Source organism: Rhinoderma darwinii, chromosome 4 (assembly GCF_050947455.1).
Source record: "Rhinoderma darwinii isolate aRhiDar2 chromosome 4, aRhiDar2.hap1, whole genome shotgun sequence".
Lineage (NCBI taxonomy): Eukaryota > Metazoa > Chordata > Amphibia > Anura > Rhinodermatidae > Rhinoderma > Rhinoderma darwinii.
The window spans coordinates 260511765-260530350 of record NC_134690.1 but is presented as its reverse complement, the minus strand read 5'-3'; the positions used below and the strand labels follow the sequence as shown (position 1 = coordinate 260530350).

The 18586-nt window shown below is 42.1% G+C and overlaps 1 protein-coding gene across 2 annotated transcripts in view; it reads right to left on the bottom strand.

Moving 5' to 3' along the window:
• ECT2L (epithelial cell transforming 2 like) overlaps positions 1–18586 on the bottom strand; it is a 75549-nt gene that overhangs the window by 40010 nt on the left and 16953 nt on the right. For both annotated transcript variants that reach the window (XM_075864286.1, XM_075864287.1), the window contains exons 6-13: positions 14421–14548; positions 13170–13308; positions 12930–13098; positions 10977–11105; positions 10151–10243; positions 3605–3790; positions 3398–3501; positions 766–888 (exon numbers count right to left, since the gene is read on the bottom strand). In XM_075864286.1, the coding sequence (XP_075720401.1) occupies positions 766–888; positions 3398–3501; positions 3605–3790; positions 10151–10243; positions 10977–11105; positions 12930–13098; positions 13170–13308; positions 14421–14548 (1071 nt within the window). The remainder of the gene's footprint in view (positions 1–765; positions 889–3397; positions 3502–3604; positions 3791–10150; positions 10244–10976; positions 11106–12929; positions 13099–13169; positions 13309–14420; positions 14549–18586) is intronic.

Genomic DNA, 18586 nt, shown 5'->3' with positions numbered 1-18586 from the left:
TTTGAATCAGGATAAATACAATTTGGAAAAATGTATCAGTAATGCATGAGTTTATAATAAAGATAGCACACATTGCTCCAAATTTATAAAAAAAGTTGCACATGGCATAATATATTTGGTGCAAATCGCTAGGCATGTTAGGCACTTTCCTCCTCATTAGGCCACCTCATGGCTGGCATACATTTGCACAAATATTGTGTACCAAAAAAAAGGTACACACCTTTTATAAATTTGGCGTATTTTTTAACTAGTCATTTAGTCACGTCTCTTTTTCTACAGACTTCTATACTGGCAAGGTTGACATAAAAGTGTTCAAAGCAAAATAAATTTGCCATATGACGTAGTAAAATTTGTGATAGAGTTCTGGCTGATTTTTCCCCCACTGGGTATAATATTAATACTGAAAGCTTTATATGTACTTTCAATTAAGTGAGCCACACTCCGGGTCGGACTGGCCCACCAGATAATCCTCCAGTCGACCCGGACTCTAACACGATAATGAACCTTAAAGGTCCAGCAGACAACAAACCCATTTGGAGCCAATCTCTTGCCACTAGGGTCTATTTCTTATGGGAAGATTCACAAATTACCTATTAGACCTCATTCATGAAATGTCATGTATGCACAATGATAACAACAAGGACTGTGATGAAATAAAAAGTGGACATATACATGTTCTGTATAGATGGAGGGTAGGCCCTCAGAATCATCTACTCTGGTGGGCCCAAGTACCCCCAGTCCGACACTGGCCAAACTTGTCTTTACCTTCAAAAATGCGGATAGTGTATCCTCTGAATTTCCCTCTGATTTCAGCAGCTGTTGCCTGATCTCCTTGTTCTTGCTACATTTCTTTAAAAGACAAATAGAAAGGAACTCCAGAGGATGATCCTATAATACATTTAGACAATATACTGACAACAGAGCTTCAATAACCTAAATCATGATAGATAGATAGATATCAAATAGTTAGATAAATAGATAGATACATATGAGATAGATGATAGATAGATATAATATAGATCGATAGATCCATATGAAAAAGAGAGATAGATGTGCGCTAAGAACCTCACTATTGTAAGTAGATTCTGCAGTAATGCATATTTATTATTTATTTATTTATGTATAGTGTGTAGGTGGCCTTAGTGTTCGCATTGTCTGTCGCCATTTTTGTATATTGTATTGCCTTGCAGTCTTAGGCTTCTTTGCACCTGTATACATGTTTTGTTTCATTTTGCTGCTGGAATGTGCTAATCAAACTTTTTGGAATTTTATATATTGCATATATGTGGAGTTAGTGACTGCCCCCATTTTTTGATCTTTCACTCCTCCCATTCTGCCCTGGGTGATTTTAATTAGTTTAGTGCTGGTTCCTACCATCCCCAGATATAAGTAGGCTTAGTCCCAGTTCTGGAGGTACGAGCAGCATAGGGACCCACCTTATAGAGGATGCCTGGTCGTGGCAGGTGGGCTCACAAAATTTGATCAAAATGTGCGCTAAAAACCTCCCTATTGTAAGTAGATTCAGCAGCATGCATATTTATTTATTTATAGTGTTTAGGTGGTATTAGTGTCCGCAGAGTGCTGTTGCCATTTTGGATATTGTGTTGCCTTGCAGTTTTAGGCTTCCTTGTTCCTCTATACATGTTTTGTTTAATTTTGCTGGAATGTGCTGATCAAACGTTTTTTTTAGATATTATATATTAGATAGATAGATAGATATTAGATACATACATATATACACATACCTCCCAACCGTCCCGGATCCGGCGGGACAGTCCCGGTTTCTCCCCACTGTCCCGCCATCCCGGGTGGTTTGCAAAATGTCCCGCTGGGTGCTGCATCAAAACAGCTGATCGCTGCTGACTGCAGCAGCGATCAGAAGAAGGCAGGAGTCTTGCGGCGGTATTCTCACTGGGATCTATGCCGGCCCGGGAGTGGACCAGTCCGGTCACCTGACCTGTCATCTGACCTCACCGGTCAGGTGACTGGACTAGTCCACTCCCAGGCTGGCATCGACAGTAGTGAGAACACTGCTGCAAGACTCCTGCCTTCTTCTGACGGTGAGTGGCGTCAAAGCAGAGCGGAGAGTGGCAGCAGTAGGGCCGGCTACCTCTAACGCTCTCTGCTCTGGCGGCATTGTGGCACAAAGTATAAGGGGGTTGTGTTGTGCTACCTACTGGGGGGCTGTGTGTGGCGCTATCTACAGGGGGCTGTGTGTGGAGCTATCTACAGGGGGCTGTGTGTGGCGCGATCTACAAGGGGGCTGTGTGTGGCGCGATCTACAGGGGGCTGTGTGTGTCGCGATCTACAGGGGGCTGTGTGTGGCGCTGTCTACAGGGAGGCTGTGTGTGGCGCTGTCTACAGGGAGGCTGTGTGTGGCGCTGTCTACAGGGGGGCTGTGTGTGGCGCTATCTACAGGGGGCTGTGTGTGGAGCTATGTACAGGGGGGGCTGTGTCTGGCGCTATGTACAGGGGGGGCTGTGTCTGCGCTATGTACAGGGGGGGCTGTGTCTGCGCTATGTACAGGGGGGGCTGTGTCTGGCGCTATGTACAGGGGGGGCTGTGTCTGGCGCTATGTACAGGGGGGCTGTGTCTGGCGCTATCTACAGGGGAGCTGTGTGTGGGGCTATCTACAGGGGGGCTGTGTGTGGAGCTATCTACAGGGGGGCTGTGTGTGGAGCTATCTACAGGGGGGCTGTGTGTGGAGCTATCTACAGGGGGGCTGTGTGTGGAGCTATCTACAGGGGGGCTGTGTGTGGAGCTATCTACAGGGGACTGTGTGTGGCGCTATGTACAGGGGGGGTCTGTATCTGGCGCTATGTACAGGGGGGTTGTGTGTGGCGCTATCTACAGGGGGGCTGTATCTGGAGCTATCTATAGGGGGCTGTATCTGGAGCTATCTACAAGGGGGCAGGGTCTGACACAATCTACAGGGGGGCTCTGGTGGATGATTTTTCCATTGACTGGTAGCAGAGTTACACAACTGGAAGAAAAAAAAATCCCCATCATGTAACCCTGCTACCCGTCAATTGAAAAGTCATCCACCACTGGGTCTCCCTCTTGACTTTCATTGTTCTCAGCCTTTTGGTTTGTCCTACAGCTGCTGCCGTGATGAGTAAATGTTATACCCAAGATAGGGAAAGTAACATAAAGACGACATAATCTGATCCATAATATCTGATATGCAGACAGTCTAGAGATCCGCAGTGAGAATGTGCGCGTGTTATTTGCAGAAGGATCTGGCCATGATTTGATGTGTTTATGCGGGATATAGGGTGTGGTTAGGGGCGTGGCTTAAAATGTCCCTATTTTCCGAATTCAAAAGTTGGGAGGTATGTATACATATTAGACAGATCGATACTACAGCTTTAAAAGGGAGTTTGTTTCATTTACGAACATTTTTCTCCTTAGCAAGTTCCATCAAACCTTCAGTTAAAGCCTCAGCAACCTCATGATTGGTCAGCACCTTTACCATGGGCATTGTATCGTACATGAACTGCCCTGCATAGAGAGAAAACATAGTCACTATGCACATAGACAGTTCAACTATTCAGCCACTAAATATTTAGGTTTCATGTCATATATACCACATAGAGCCGAGTACCTATTATCCTCCCAGAGACATTCCTCTGGAGATCAGCTAGATACTTCTTCATCTGCCTCCTGACCACATGCAGTGCCTCCTCCATCACACCCGCCAGTCTGCACCAGGCTTGCAGTTTCACATCAGTGAAGTATGAAAAAGGAGGGTGTCCACTTCTTGATGGTGTGGGCAGCCATTCACTGAGGACTGATGAGGATATTACGTCAGGGTTGGCTAGAACATAGTAGTATTACATTTTAGGAAGGTGCCGAATACATATATGAGGAGTGGGATCCTTCTCAAGCACCTACTTCAATGGAGTGCCTTGTAACCATATACAGTCAAATTTATCATGTATTCTGCTGGTTAACTATTGGTTTAATCTAATCAGAGGTCCTCAACCTTTTTGTAGTTTGAGACATATTAAATAGGATACGGTGTTGAGATGCCCTAAATATGAAATGAGAAAAGCATCATAAAGCTATGACTCATACGCTATTGGTAACTGCTATCGATATGCTAGAACCTGCCTGGTACCACTCGGTTACAATAGTATCTGAAATTGCCAACCGCTTCTGAGCCACTGGGGATAACACTGATCTAGAACATTTGCCCTTACAATTGTTATATTTAAAATGCATCTTCAGATGCCATGCCGTAATTAATGTCCGATCCAAGACTAATACAGATCTGCTTTCCCCCCCAGTCTTGTTTAGGTCATGCCATCCAGTCTATCGAACAGAAGCTTTCATGATCAATAAAGACTTTACTTAACTCATCATCACAAGCAGAACCAAAGATGGGACACAACACAAAATATATACGGGGTGACCCCATAATACTGGATAAACACATAAAGAGACACAACCAACCCGCCACATACAGGAGAAGCAAAGTTTAACTTGACTGTGATAACTTGCTGCAGTATGATATCACACAACAAAAGTCATTGAAATAGTCAAATTAACGTTTCTTGCCAGTGTATAAAACGTGTTGAGAGTCAAGTTATATCATATAACATTATATATATATATATATATATATATATATATATATATATAACTTGACTCAACGCGGTAAATACAGTGTGTATTTGTATATATTACCACTCTAAATACGGAACATAAACGGTTTTAATATACGGTAAATATGAATTCTGTACTAATTGTCTTTGTTCTTGCTCTTTACATACCACTGTTTGTACACTTGAACATTGCTTGGGAAAGGCTCTAGTGTGTGGAGCCGAAATGTCACACCAGGGCTAATAAAGTAGCCCTTTTTTTTTTACACTTATTTTGGAGACCTGATCTTTAATGTGTATGAGCAGAGGAGCTTCCGGAAAGGATCTTAAAGGATAAAGATCATCCTTCCAATGGTCTTATTTATGTTACTACCATCTGGTAGAAGATTCCGTCTACATAAAATGCACACAACTAAATACAGAAATAGTCTTTATATCATTGCTGTAATGGCTCTATGTGAATTCCTTTACGATTGTATGCAGTGGCAGATTATCATATAGGCGTTTCGGGCGGCCGCCCGGGGCCCGAGGCTCCCAGGGGGCCCATGGCAGCCCGAACCGCACATCATCTCCTAAATCTATTCAGCGCGCTAGCGCTGCTAACTGCCGAAGATGAGGAGGAGCAGGGAATTGGCCGGGAAAGGGGTAGGACACGCCTCCCTGACAAGTGCGGGCCGCCGCCATTGAGTAACAGAACAGCGACGGACGGCTGTTCTGTTACTCCAAAGCAGCAAGAGAAGAGCCGGGCGGGCGGTCACCGGCGCTGAGGTCAGTACAGGCTTATCCTCCTGCCCAACTGGTTCCCGACCGCTGGCTGTATTTTTACCGCCAGCGGTCAGGGACGGGTCCTTAAAACCTGAGCCATAGACTTTCTACGGCTCGGGTTTTAACTTGCTTCCCGCACGATCGGGCAGCTGAATGTCGGGTCTCCGGCTGTCAGTGACTGCCGGGGACCCTGAGGAGAAGATAGGACCAGCTTTCGCTGCTTCTGTCTTCTCTGATCTCTTTTACACAGCGCTCAATGAACGCTGTGTAAAGGAATAGAGACAGCAGCAGCGGTGCTGTCTCTATTCCTCCCGGTGATCATGTGACTGGTCACATGATCGCCGGGTGCCGTTAGTGGCAGGCTTCTGCTGGGTCTTACTAGACCCAGCACAGCCCTATTAGTGACAATCGTCACTGTGAGAGGGCTGATTTCCCCTGTAACTGGGGCTGCTGTGCAGCTCCAGTTACAGTGGAAAAACATGGTGTAAAACAAATAAAAAAAAAATATAAAGTTCCCAAAGGTCTTTTTTGACCTTTGAGGAACAGACCATAGTAATAAAAACTAGTAAAGTGCAAAAAAAAATTAAATAATAAATACACATAAAATACCCACCCCAAAAAAAACGTTCCCCCCGCCAATGATTGTTGTAACGCTAGCGCTGACCCAATTACCCTAATATAGACATGTAATATATTAAAATTTACGGTAGACAATGACGATTACAAATAAAAGGTCTATTTTAGGGTAAAACTATGTTATTACCAAAAAAAAAATAGCTGAAACGTAAAAAAGCTTATTTTTTTACTATTATTTTCAAACTTTATGAATAAAAATTCTAAAATAGCAAAAAAGGTGTGTATAAAAAACGCTAAAAAAACGAAACCTGCATTGTCTACGGAAAAAACGTCGCAAAAATCACGTCGGTTTTATTTTTTTTTAATATAAATGTGTGTTTGGGGCAACTTTGTAATTACGTTTTATTAAAAAATATTTTCACTTTTTGAGATACAGCTGCTTTGTATCCTGTATCCGTCAGGTCAGCAGGACTGACGGGATCAGTGAAACGGGCCCTGCGCTAAATTATAATCTTAAATGTGATAGATTTGAGGTGGATCCTGCGTGTCACTGATCCTGTCAGTCCTGCTGACCTGACGGATACAGGATACAAAGCAGCTGTATCTCAAAAAGTAAAAATATTTTTTAATAAAATCAATCAATCACACTGATACACACATACTATATATATATATATATAATTATAATATAAAGTTTTTAAATGTGTACATAACCTTGTGGCACTATATACAAGGGGGAGCGCTGTGAGGCACTATATACAAGGGGAAGCGCTGTGAGGCACTATATACAAGAGTGAGCGCTGTGAGGTACTATATACAAGGGGGAGCGCTGTGAGGCACTATATACAAGGGGGAGCGCTGTGAGGCACTATATACAAGGGGGAGCGCTGTGAGGCACTATATACAAGGGGGAGCGCTGTGAGGCACTATATACAAGGGGGAGCGCTGTGAGGCACTATATACAAGGGGGAGTGCTGTGTGGCACTATATACAAGGGGGAGCGCTGTGAGGCACTATATACAAGGGGGAGCGCTGTGTGGCACTATATACAAGGGGAGCGCTGTGTGGCACTATATATAAGGGGGGCTGTGTAGTGCTATCCACAGTGGTATGTGTGTGGCGCTCTTTATAGGGGGGGCTTTTTGGTGCTATTTACAAGAGGGGGAGGGCTGTGTGGCGCTCTCTACAGGGGGGCTGTATGGCACTATCTATATGGGGCTGTGTGTAACGCTCTCTACGAGGGGGATGTGTGATATATAGAGGGGGCTGTGTATGGCGATATCTATGGGGGTGTGTAATATCTACAGGGGCTGTGTGTGGCACTATGTACAGGGGGCTGTGTGTATGTGGTGTTTTACAGTGTGTGGTATTATATTCAGGCGCGCAGTGTTTGGTGATACCGTGTTTCCCCGAAAGTAAGACAGTGTCTTACTTTCTTTTTATCCCCAAAAGCCCCACTATGTCTTACTTTCGGGGTATGTCTTATATTGGAAAAAAAAAATTTTTATTTTTTTTTTCACAAACTTTATTTAACTGTTTTACATTTTTTTTTTTTGTCCCACCAGGGGACTTCACTATGCGATGTGCCGATCGCATATATAATGCTTTGGTATACTTAGTATACCGAAGCATTATTGCCTGTCAGTGTAAAACTGACAGGCAACCTATTAGGTCATGCCTCCGGCATCGCCTAACAGGCAGATGCTGAAGGCAGACCTGGGGGTCTTTGTTAGACCCCCGGCTGTCATGGAAACCCGACGGCGACCCGCGATTTGTTTGCGGGGGCGCCGATCGGGTGACAGAGGGAGCTCCCCCCTCTGTCAAACACATTAAATGCCGCTGTCACTATTGACAGCGGCATTTAATGGGTTAAACTGCCGGAATCGGCGCGCGCTTCGATTCCGGCAGTTGCAGCAGGAGCCAGGCTGTGTATAACAGCCGTGCTCCTGCCGCTGATCGCGTGGGTACAGTCTCAGTACCCGCGCCATCACAGGACGGATATATCCGTCCTCCTGCGCGAACTAGCAGCTGCTGAGGACGGATATATCCGTCCTTCGGCGTTAAGTGGGAGTGGAAGTGGGCAGGAGGCGGCAATACCCCCGTGTTTCCCCGAAAGTAAGACATATGTCTTACTTTCGGGGTACGGCTTATATTAGCCGACCCCCCTGAAACCCCCGATACGTCTTACAATCGGGGGTGTCTTACTATCGGGGAAACACGGTATTATATTTAGGGGTACGGTATGTGGCACCATGATAACTTTATTTTCGTTTATAGGTGTGGAAATGTTGGAAAAGCGAGGAGACGTCTGAGTGGCAAATTCTGCAGAAATGAGTCATGGCCGGGAGAAGTCGTCATGAGCGCTGGACCGGATGGAGAAGAAAAGAGGAAAAAAACTACTAGAATCTGAGACGTCGTCACCTGTGAGTCACTAGATTTATAGAGAATCTGTCACCTTTCCTGACATGTTTATTATAGGAAATCCTTGTATTTCACAAAAAGTCTTTCTGCAGTCCAGGACTGATAGACAATTCCCCTTGTCAGGAGGTTGTGTCCCTGCACAGTGTGATACTGTCAGTATGTAGGGACACCGCGCTGTGACAAGGGAAATCGTAACACTGTTAATGCTTGCCCAAAAAGGTAGTGTTAAAAATAGTTACGGCGCGGCAGGGCGGCGGTGAGGAAGGGGGGCCCAAGTTTGGGTAACAGCCCAGGGCCCATGTTCTACTTAATCCGCCACTGATTGTATGTATGTTGACAGAGGCATGTGCCTGCTTTTTACATTCCGATGAAAATATAGTGAAATGTTGAAATTTATAACCTATTGCAATAAATGTCCTATTCCAAGTGTGCGAAAGCATTAATGAAAAATATTAAATAGGAAAATGATACTTTGCATATCTACCAAATCATTGATGTGTCTCCACTAGTATTCCCCATGTGTATTGCTGAGAAAATCGGAGAGCAATGTACGGGCTCATAGGAAGTCTGTAGCCCCCTTACGGCTAACCAGGTTAGGCGGAAAAAGATAGTCAACATAAGCATTTTTGTCCCTTTGTTCTAGTGAGCAGTGGGAGTCTCAGTATCTGGACCCGCACTGATCCAAACTTTCGACAAGTCCCTATGATATGGCCCAAAAAAAATTCAAACGTTTTTAAAAACTGTGTACTTTACAAAGCAAAGTGCACTAGAATTTTGGCTCAAAAAAACTAACATGCATGGTGTGCGCCAAATTTATTATGTGTTTTAGACACTATTTTATGCTTCATTAGGCGGTTTTGAAAAGTGTCTAGAAAAGGGCGCCTAATTTATTATTCTTTTAGGAGGAAATATTGGTGTAAAGTTTGTCAGCGATAAGGAAAGGTTGGTATAAGGCCGGATTCACACGAGCGTGTGCGTTTTGCACGAGCGAAAAACGCGGCATTTTGCGCCATAACAGCTCCGTGTGTCAGCAGCATATGATTCGTGGCTGCGTGATTTTCGCGCAGCCACCATCATTATGACACTGTTTGTAAACAGAAAAGCACGTGGTGCTTTTCTGTTTTCATTCATAATTTTGACTACTATAGCGCGCATCGTGCGCGGCACACAGAAGTGCTTCCGTGTGCCGTGCGTGGTTTTCATGCACCCATTGACTTCAATGGGTGCGTGACGCGCGAAAAACCGGCAAATATAGGACATGTCGTGACTTTTACGCAGCGGACATACGCTGCGTGAAAATCACGGACAGTCTGAACGGCCCCATTGACTAAGATATGTCCGTGCGAGGCGCGTGAAAATCACGCGCGTTGTACGGACGTATTATACGTTCGTCTGAATAAGTCCTTAGGTTGAGAAAAGTGTCTAACATGTCAAGAAATATGCGCCAAATCTATTATATAACAAGCGCCACTGTGATAGATTTGGCGCAGTTTCTGCCTGTCTGGTCTAGTATTATCTTGTCTAACCTTATGACAGTATTATTAAATCTCCCCCAATGTTTTTGACTTTATTTGCAACATTTGTAAATCTTCTGCCTGGGAAAATTTCTGTTCATTTTAAACTCAAAAGACGGAACATGAGATGACGACAATAATATAAGGTGATGGATTATTAGAAATATATTTTTATAGTAATAACCATCAGCGGAGCACGTTTCATCAATGCTTTAGCCCTGATTTTGAGGTAACAATACCGATAATTAAACATCGCAGCACTAAACTTACGATGATGGAAAGACCCTGTTGCAATCCCAGTTGGCGAACAAAAGGGGACACCAGCTATACGAGAAAGATGCCCAAGAATTTCAATTCCAGATTCTGTAATAAAAATATAAAACCTAAGAGCAGGCTACTTTATCTACACATGTAATGGTTGACTGTAGTGCGCAGATCACATGAAACTATAGAAGTCGGAACACTGAATGGAAAATGTATTCCTATAAAGTTACAGAATATATAATATCAGAAAACGATAGAGATGCAAAACAAATAACACATACATTACAATTCCTTTAATCCAGCATAAATAGGACCTCCTGGTTGCTGGATTTTGAAATATTCCAAATTATTGGCCAGTCATAGAAATCCTAAATAAAATGCTAGAATGAAATCTACAGCTGCCACTTGATTTCTTAATCAGAGAATTCTCCTCATGGGTTACCTCATCTGGTTTTTGAGATGCCAGATTATTTTGTAGTTCTGTACTGAATTATCAGAATTTTGGAAATTCGGATTAGGAGTTGTATTAAACGATGTGTTTTTTTTTTTTTTTAAAGTAAAAAGTCAGCAGCCAGTGTAACATCTTATGGAACATACTACTGGTCCATAATGTGTGTGCATATCTAGGTGTGTACATACTCTATGTCTGGACATGTATAAGCATACGTGTTTGTGTAGTCGCCCTCGCTTTGCCCTTGTTCCACAATTTGCTATAAGGCCCAGTGATTACTTATTAGGCCACATATAGTTCTCTGAGGGACTTGATTTGCATATACTGAATTATTAAAAGTTTTATCAATAACCATGAAATGATCCTATTGGACGTCCATACCTGAAGCTGCTAGTGGAATAAATATGTCAATTTGGCCACCATCATTCTCTGGATGCACACAGCTCCCAAGTTTTTCCCAAAAGTCCCTAATGTCAGAACTCAGGACACTCTGGGAATTGATTCTCACACCTGGTAAATGGAAACCGCAGAAGAAGATTAATGATAAAATGCTTTATCATAGATGTGGCAGGTTCAGGTGCATGTTGGTTTCTCAATGCGCTCTGAATACTCGAAGGGAAACTGTCACATAGTAAATATATACAACCCATATTCTAGCTCCATACGTCAGGGCGTGGAATTACCATAACCTATACAATAACCCACCAAAAAGAGAGCAGGAATAACCACTGAACAATGTGTATGCGAAAATACAAAATGAATTTTATTTGAAGATTAGTACATCAATACATCACAAAATATAAAATGTAGAGAGACACTCTGATGGGCCCAAAACATTGGAAATAGTCCCAAAGATGCAAAGAACAGACAGGTAGCCAATCAAAAATGATCGATATATTTATATAGTAATGGCCCAGACAAGACCAGTTATAACATGTCTAGGACTAATACCTAGTGAACCATATTCAGCAGGTATCCCAAAATACAAAAAGATACGAAAATTACGCCCAAAAGGTTACGTTGACCAATATCAACAATAGTAACTAGAAACCAGAAACTGAATGGCAATACATCAAAGATAATATAATAGAAAATGACTATAGCAAAAGACTATTATTCATCCGTATGCATAATCTGTATGTCCCAAATGGATGGATACATATTAGCCAGTCCTAAGGATCTATCCAGTACATAGGATGAATGTTGGAATCTGGAAAGCAATAACTAAAGGATATAGTCAAAGCAAAAGATTACCTTTGAACATAGTGAATGGTCCTGTTATAGAATACATCAAGAATTTTTTGTATTTATTTTCAATAATGTGTAACTTCATATACACATTGTTTAGTGTTTATTCCTGATCTCTTTTTGGTGGGACTTTGTAAATTAAATGAGGTCTGAACTGTAGGCAGCATGTTACAGAGTAGGCAGAATGGAGTAGACTGATATATATTTTTGTGGGGAAATATTTAGTATAACTTGTCATGTATTGATCTAAATCTCTGAACAGTCTGGGGTCAGGAGTCCAGAGGGCGGTCCTACTCAGTAATTGACAGCTATTTCAGAATGCACACTCATATAGGGAAGGCTGTCAATCACTGAGTAGGACCGCCCACTGGACTCCTAAGCGCAGAATGAGCAGAAATTTAGATCCATACATGACCAGTATGACACAAACTATATGTAAATCTGTTCATCTCCTGCTGCTCTATAACATGCCGTTTGCAGATCAGACTGCATTTACAACATGACAGGTTTCCTTTAAAGCTTTACATGCATAAAAGCTATAGTGCTAGTAATACAGCAGTACCCATAATGGGATCAATAGGAAATGCAGTCGCAACTAAAAACTCTGAGGAATTGATACAGAAAGTATATTTTATAACAGAAAATTGTATAACTTTTCATAATAGAAAGAATAACATTTATTTGCTCTAAGAGGAATACCTCTTTAATAATTTAGGGGTTTTATACAGTATCTTCAATTTTACCAGGTGTCGGATTTCCAATTGTTTGCTACAGAACTCAAATTTCCTTTTTCCCCTCATACCCATACATGTGAACCCTGCTATAGGTGTTTGAGCCACATAAAGCTGTATACAGGTCCTATTGAAGAACATGAGAATTTCTACATATGTGAATTCTGTAGGAGAAGCGGATCGAAGCTTTATAGGAAACAACTCTGATACGTGATGAAATATGTGGAGAAAAGTGTAAACCTTACTGCCTCCAAAAATCTATCAAATCTCTTCTTCACTAGTACTAAATAACACGCTCACCCCAGCTCGTGGGTGACTTTCACCTGTATTAAGCCATCCCATCACTAGTCCTTACTCTGCATTAAGTGTATCTGTTGAGAATCTCCATCTGCCACAAGCCCAATGCTCTGTGCTGAACGTCCATCCAGTCCTTTTTCCACACAGAAGAGCAGACTTTCAGGTGTCGTCCCATAGAAGTCATAAACAATAGGAATCACGTTGGGTTTCACACTATCTAGAAGAACCTGCCGGAACAAGGTGGTGTCAAGCTTTCTCGTATTTCTAATGACATAAGGAACATGTCAAGTAGAAGTACCTCATGTGCCGGTATATGGGATGATATCAACACCAGGTGAAGCCGATTTGAGGAGCTTAGCTGCGCATACGGATAACGGAGGCCACGGAATTGGTTGTTGGATACAGCTAGGGAGGTGTTAAATCCAGCTACAGTCTGCCTAAAAAACAAAAGAAACCTTTAGATAACACATTCTGCTTCCGATATACGGTTCAGGACACAATATGAGGACTCCTAATAATAATAATAATGATAGTTTTGTCCTAATTGCCATGATCAGAACTATTTTTCATTAGATTAATTCATACAATTCTACGTTTTCAGCAGCCTGGAAAGTCATTTTGCAAACCCGACTAGACCTGCTCTCATTCCTGGACATTACTCCCAGATTGTGTTGACTCTTCTCACACCTGGGATTCCTCCTGTTTTACTCCTTTTACGCCATTGTTCTTCCTTTCCTTAATTTTACACACTCCTCCCATCACTAGCCAACCCCTCATTATCATTTTATTTCCAACGAAACATTGCTTCTTTCCAGCAACCCATTTATGAGAAGTCTAACAAAAGGTCTTACAATATTGGAAACGTCTCACTATGTGGCAACTGAATACTAATACTACTTGACTATGCCATACTAATAAATACTTATGTAATTGGAGAGTCACCTTCCCACCTAAACTGACCTACCTACCTCTCGCTCTATCAGACATATTATCAGGTATGTACTGTTTGCAGCACAGTAAAATCTATAAGGCTAGGGGTACTCAGACATTTTGCTGTAAGACTTTTTTCTATAGAATTATCAAAACCTAAAGGGGTTATCCTAAGGTTAACATTTATCACCTATCCACAGAATAGGTGATAAATGTCTGATCACTGGGATCCCGAGACCCCGTTCCTGCTCACTACACTATTGCAGTGAGGAGGAGCTTAAGTGGAGTGGCGTTCGAGCCATTCAATGTCTATGTAGCTGAAGGAAACAGCTGAGCACTGTACTCGGCTTTCCCCATCAGCCCCATAGACCGTGAATTACAGTGAGGAGAAACACGGGTCTCGGAGCCCCCATTCTAGCGATTTTGGAATACCCCTTTAACAAGCGATTTTCATATTACACTATGGAGGAAAAAAGTGGCTACTACTTTTTCAAATTGCTTAACTGAAGTGATTTTGAAGCTACTCAATGCATTTCTATGGATAGAAATTTCAGATTGATTTTTAGTAGAGAGCATTTAAAAGTGGAGGTGTAGTCCTAAACAATTCAGATTAATGTACCTTTTAGGCAGTGAGTTTATGGACTGTTCCACAAGTTTCTTTTCCAGAGCTAATGTGAAGCTGGGAGTGTGGTTTTCTTCTTCCCTCATCCGACTTGTAAGAGCTTTTTCTAAGCTTATGTCTTGGCCCTAAAGTATTAACATAAACTAAAAATTTGACCACAAGCATCAAAAAACGGTGTATGTAATCAGACATGCAAAACCACTGTAACACACTATTAATGCAGAGAATGTTGACTTTTCACAAACAGTTAATTAAAGAGGTATTCCAGCTTTTATCATTTCTCACATATCCACTGTATAGGTGATAAATGCTAGTTTGGGGTAGTTCCGACTACTGGGACCCACACTGATTATCAGAATGGGGGATTCTGGTTCTCCAAGCTGCGAGACAGTGGAATGAAGGAGTTTGAATGGAGCGGAGAATGGTCTATGGGTGACGGAGAAAGTTGAGCGCAGTGCTCAGCTGTTTCTCTCAGCTACGTAGACAATGAATGGCTTGACCGTTCCTTTTAAGAACCCCTCCCAGTCTTGCGGCTGTGGAAATCGGAGTCCCCCATTCTAGTGATTGGTGGGGGTCCCAACAGCGAGACCCCCAACAATATGGCATTTATCAATTATCCAGTGGATATGTGAAAAATGCTGTATGCTGGAATACCTCCTTAAACGAAGACACAAACACAGTAACACGACTTTATAGAGACTTTCCCTTTTTTACAATTTCTGGTACCTCCATGCTTTTAACCCAGCTGATTTTAGTTAAGGATTTGACCTCATAAGTGTTTCTGCGCTTGTGCTCTCAGTTGGCCACTGGGGGCACATCTAAAGGGGAGTTCATTCCATCTTTTCACTCGTTGTGGTGCCGTGTGGTGGTGTCTGTTGCTGTAGTGCTGCACTTGTGGGGGGGGGGGCAGAGCCAAGGTGGTTTGGCCTGGCAGTAGGGGTGCTTCTGGGCCTCTGGGTTGCTCCCTCTGCGGGTGCGGTATTGTGGTGGCGGGTGCCTCTATGCGGTGTGCAATCAATAGAGTAGGGACTCACTCATCGGAGGTCGCCGTGAAGTGGCAAGTGGGCTTATACAATTTGATCAAAATGTTAACGAAGAACCTCCTGTTCATCGAGTAATATTGTGGCTGTGCGGTCCTTGTTTCTCCTCTTCAACCAGTACAGTAACACAATTATGTGACACAGTTTTCTACACTTAGACCATAAGACCATAATGTGGAACTAATGCGGCTGTAATGTGGTCGCATTAGTTCTACAGAATTGAACTTATTTCACCATTGTAAGCTCTTTCCGGTCCTCACTCCTTATGTTTGATTTGTTAATTCGTTTTGTCACTATATAAAATGTCTGATTTTGTCTGTACATGTTCCCTATGAATGGTAAAGTGCTGCGGAATATGTTGGGGCTATATAAATGAAGATTAATATTATTATATGGTGACTAAAGTCCAGTTAAGTATTATCGTGGGGCATGGGGGATATTGCAGCAGCCATAATACAAACCTAAAATGTGGCCACATTACACCCAGCCTTATGCTTATTTTTTATTATAATGGATTTTTTCTGATTTTTTGTTTTTTATTTAATCAAATTCTAAAGCCTTTTTATATATGAAAAAAAATACCCGCTTGTGATATGAGACAGCATTCATGGACCAAGTTACTTGTTTATCATTAAAGTAATAATTAACTTATTCCTATTATAAAATGTAGATAGAAAATGAAAAACCTCAAAGCAAATCTGAAAGTTCAGTATTTGCTCAGATATAGCCTGACCTTGCTTGATAGACCAATGTTGGCCATATACACATAATAGATTATAGGCTGATCCCAGCTAAATCTCTGCCATTGACCAAAAGATAGTGTTTGGCTATTTTAAGAAGTCTGGCCAGCTTACCCCAGTTCAGGATATTAAAGGTGGTCATACATATTAGGGTATGTTCACACGATGTGTTTTCAGACGTAATTCGGGCGTATTACGCCTGAAAAAACTGCTCCATTACGCCTCCAAAGATCTGCCCACTGCTTGCAATGGAATTTACGGTGTTCTATTCCCAGGAGGCGTAATTTTATGCGTCATTTTCAAAATACGGCGCGTAAAAAAATGCAGCGTAAAAAGAAGTGCAGGTCATTTCTTGGGATGTTTTTGGAGCCGTTTTTCATTGACTCCATTGAAAAACAGCTAAAAAAACGGCCGTAAAATACGCTGGGAAAAACGCAAGCTGCTATAAAAACGTCTGAAAATCAGGAGCTGTTTTCGCTTGAAAACAGCTCAGTATTTTCAGACTTATTTTACTAAGCCGTGTGAACATACCCTTAGATTAGATCAACTCAACTGAGCCCACGATTTTTACTGACCATCTACTGTGTGTTAAATGTTCTGTTGACGTTCATTTGGCAGAAGTCAGGGAGTAAAAGGGTCGGGCATGTTGAATTTCAACATGGGCGATTCTTTGTTCTCAAGGGATATTAGCCGCCAGAGGTGTCTGAACCAAGTGTCCATCTGTATGGGGAGGTCGGGAGGAATAGCTGTTGGCTGAACGAACGTTCCGACCGCTATTGCAGATATATGGCCACCTTTATGCCATGTTCATTTGGTAGATTTTCAGTTGTATTTCTGCACGTAAAATGCTTGTAATATGCTCCGAAATACACTTGAAATAAGCCTGCAAACAGTAAGCAATTGAATTCAATAAGAAATACACGTCGCGTAAAAATATGCCTTAAAAAAACAGAAGTTACATGTCACTTCTTGAAGAGTTTGAGAAACGGTCTTTTTTTTCCCCATTGAGGTTTTTTTTTTCTTCAAATAAATGCCCCTTCAAATACGCTTGCAAATTTAAAAAAGTTTTATCTTGATATCCGCCTCCTATTTTTTATCCTGTAACATATGCCATGTGAACATAACCTCAGTTGGTACTTTCTTGATCCCACAGCACTCTGTGTTTCAAGCGTGCGTGAGTAGGCTTCCATGCCAATATATAAAAAAATGGGAACTCAGCACTCCAAGGTATTATGCAATAAGTGATATTTAATTTCACATATAGCGAAAAGTAGTAATCCAAAAATAGGTTTAACGTTTTGGTCTATACATTCGACCTTCTTCAGACATGGATTACGTCCGTGGATAAGGATATGCGGCGCTTGCGACCTCGGTCGCTGTTCGGTATTGGTGCCATTACCGAACAGCGCCGCATATCCTTATCCACAGATGTAATCCGTGTCTGAAGAAGGTCGAATGTATAGACCGAAACGTTAAACCTATTTTTGGATTACTACTTTTCGCTATATGTGAAATAAAATATCACTTATTGCATAATACCTTTGGAGTGCTGAGTTCCCATTTTTTATAACCTCAGTTGGTGTCATGAACTGGCCCAACATCTATATAAGGCTGCATGCACACTTCCGTTGGCCGTTGAGCAGCCGCTAATGACGGTTCTGTGAACCACGGATGGCTTCCGTATGCAGTCCGTTGTTTCACGGACCAAATCAATGCAAAGGCCAAGACTGTTCCGTCAAAAACCTTGCAGGTGTAAGATCGGTCCTATTTTTGATGGAACGGCCGCAAGGTTAAAACAACGGAAGTGTGCATGGCCCCATTGAAGTGAATGAGTCAGGGTGCGATCAGTTAAAACAATGGATAGCAGCCTGACAAAAAAACCTGAAGTGGGCATGAGACCTAAAGCCCTAAGATCTAAAATATGTCAATCTCTGGGGAAAGATGAATTTTTAGCTTCTATCCCCAGATTCAATTTGACTTTTGCATAAATAACATTTAAACATTGTATAATGAAAGTTTATGAAACTAATACACTTTATTTCAATTTGTCCTTATTTTCAGTATCTCTGCTTGATGAATGGAAACATTGTAGTTTATATCCAGAGGCTTGTCCTGACCATGTCCTGTTCACACAGATGCAGGACTTATAAGAAGAGAAAGAGATCTGTGGTACAGAAAAGGGTAGGAACACACATGGCGCAAACACTGCGGATCTTCTGCAACGGATTTCATTGCGGAAAATCCGCAGCGTATTACAGTAGCCGCAGCATGGGTGAGATTTCAACAAATCTCATCCCCAAACAGCGGAAAAAAGACGTCGAAAAAACTCACATAAATTGACCTGCGGTGCGTTTTTTTCAGCCGCAGCAGGTCAATTAATGTT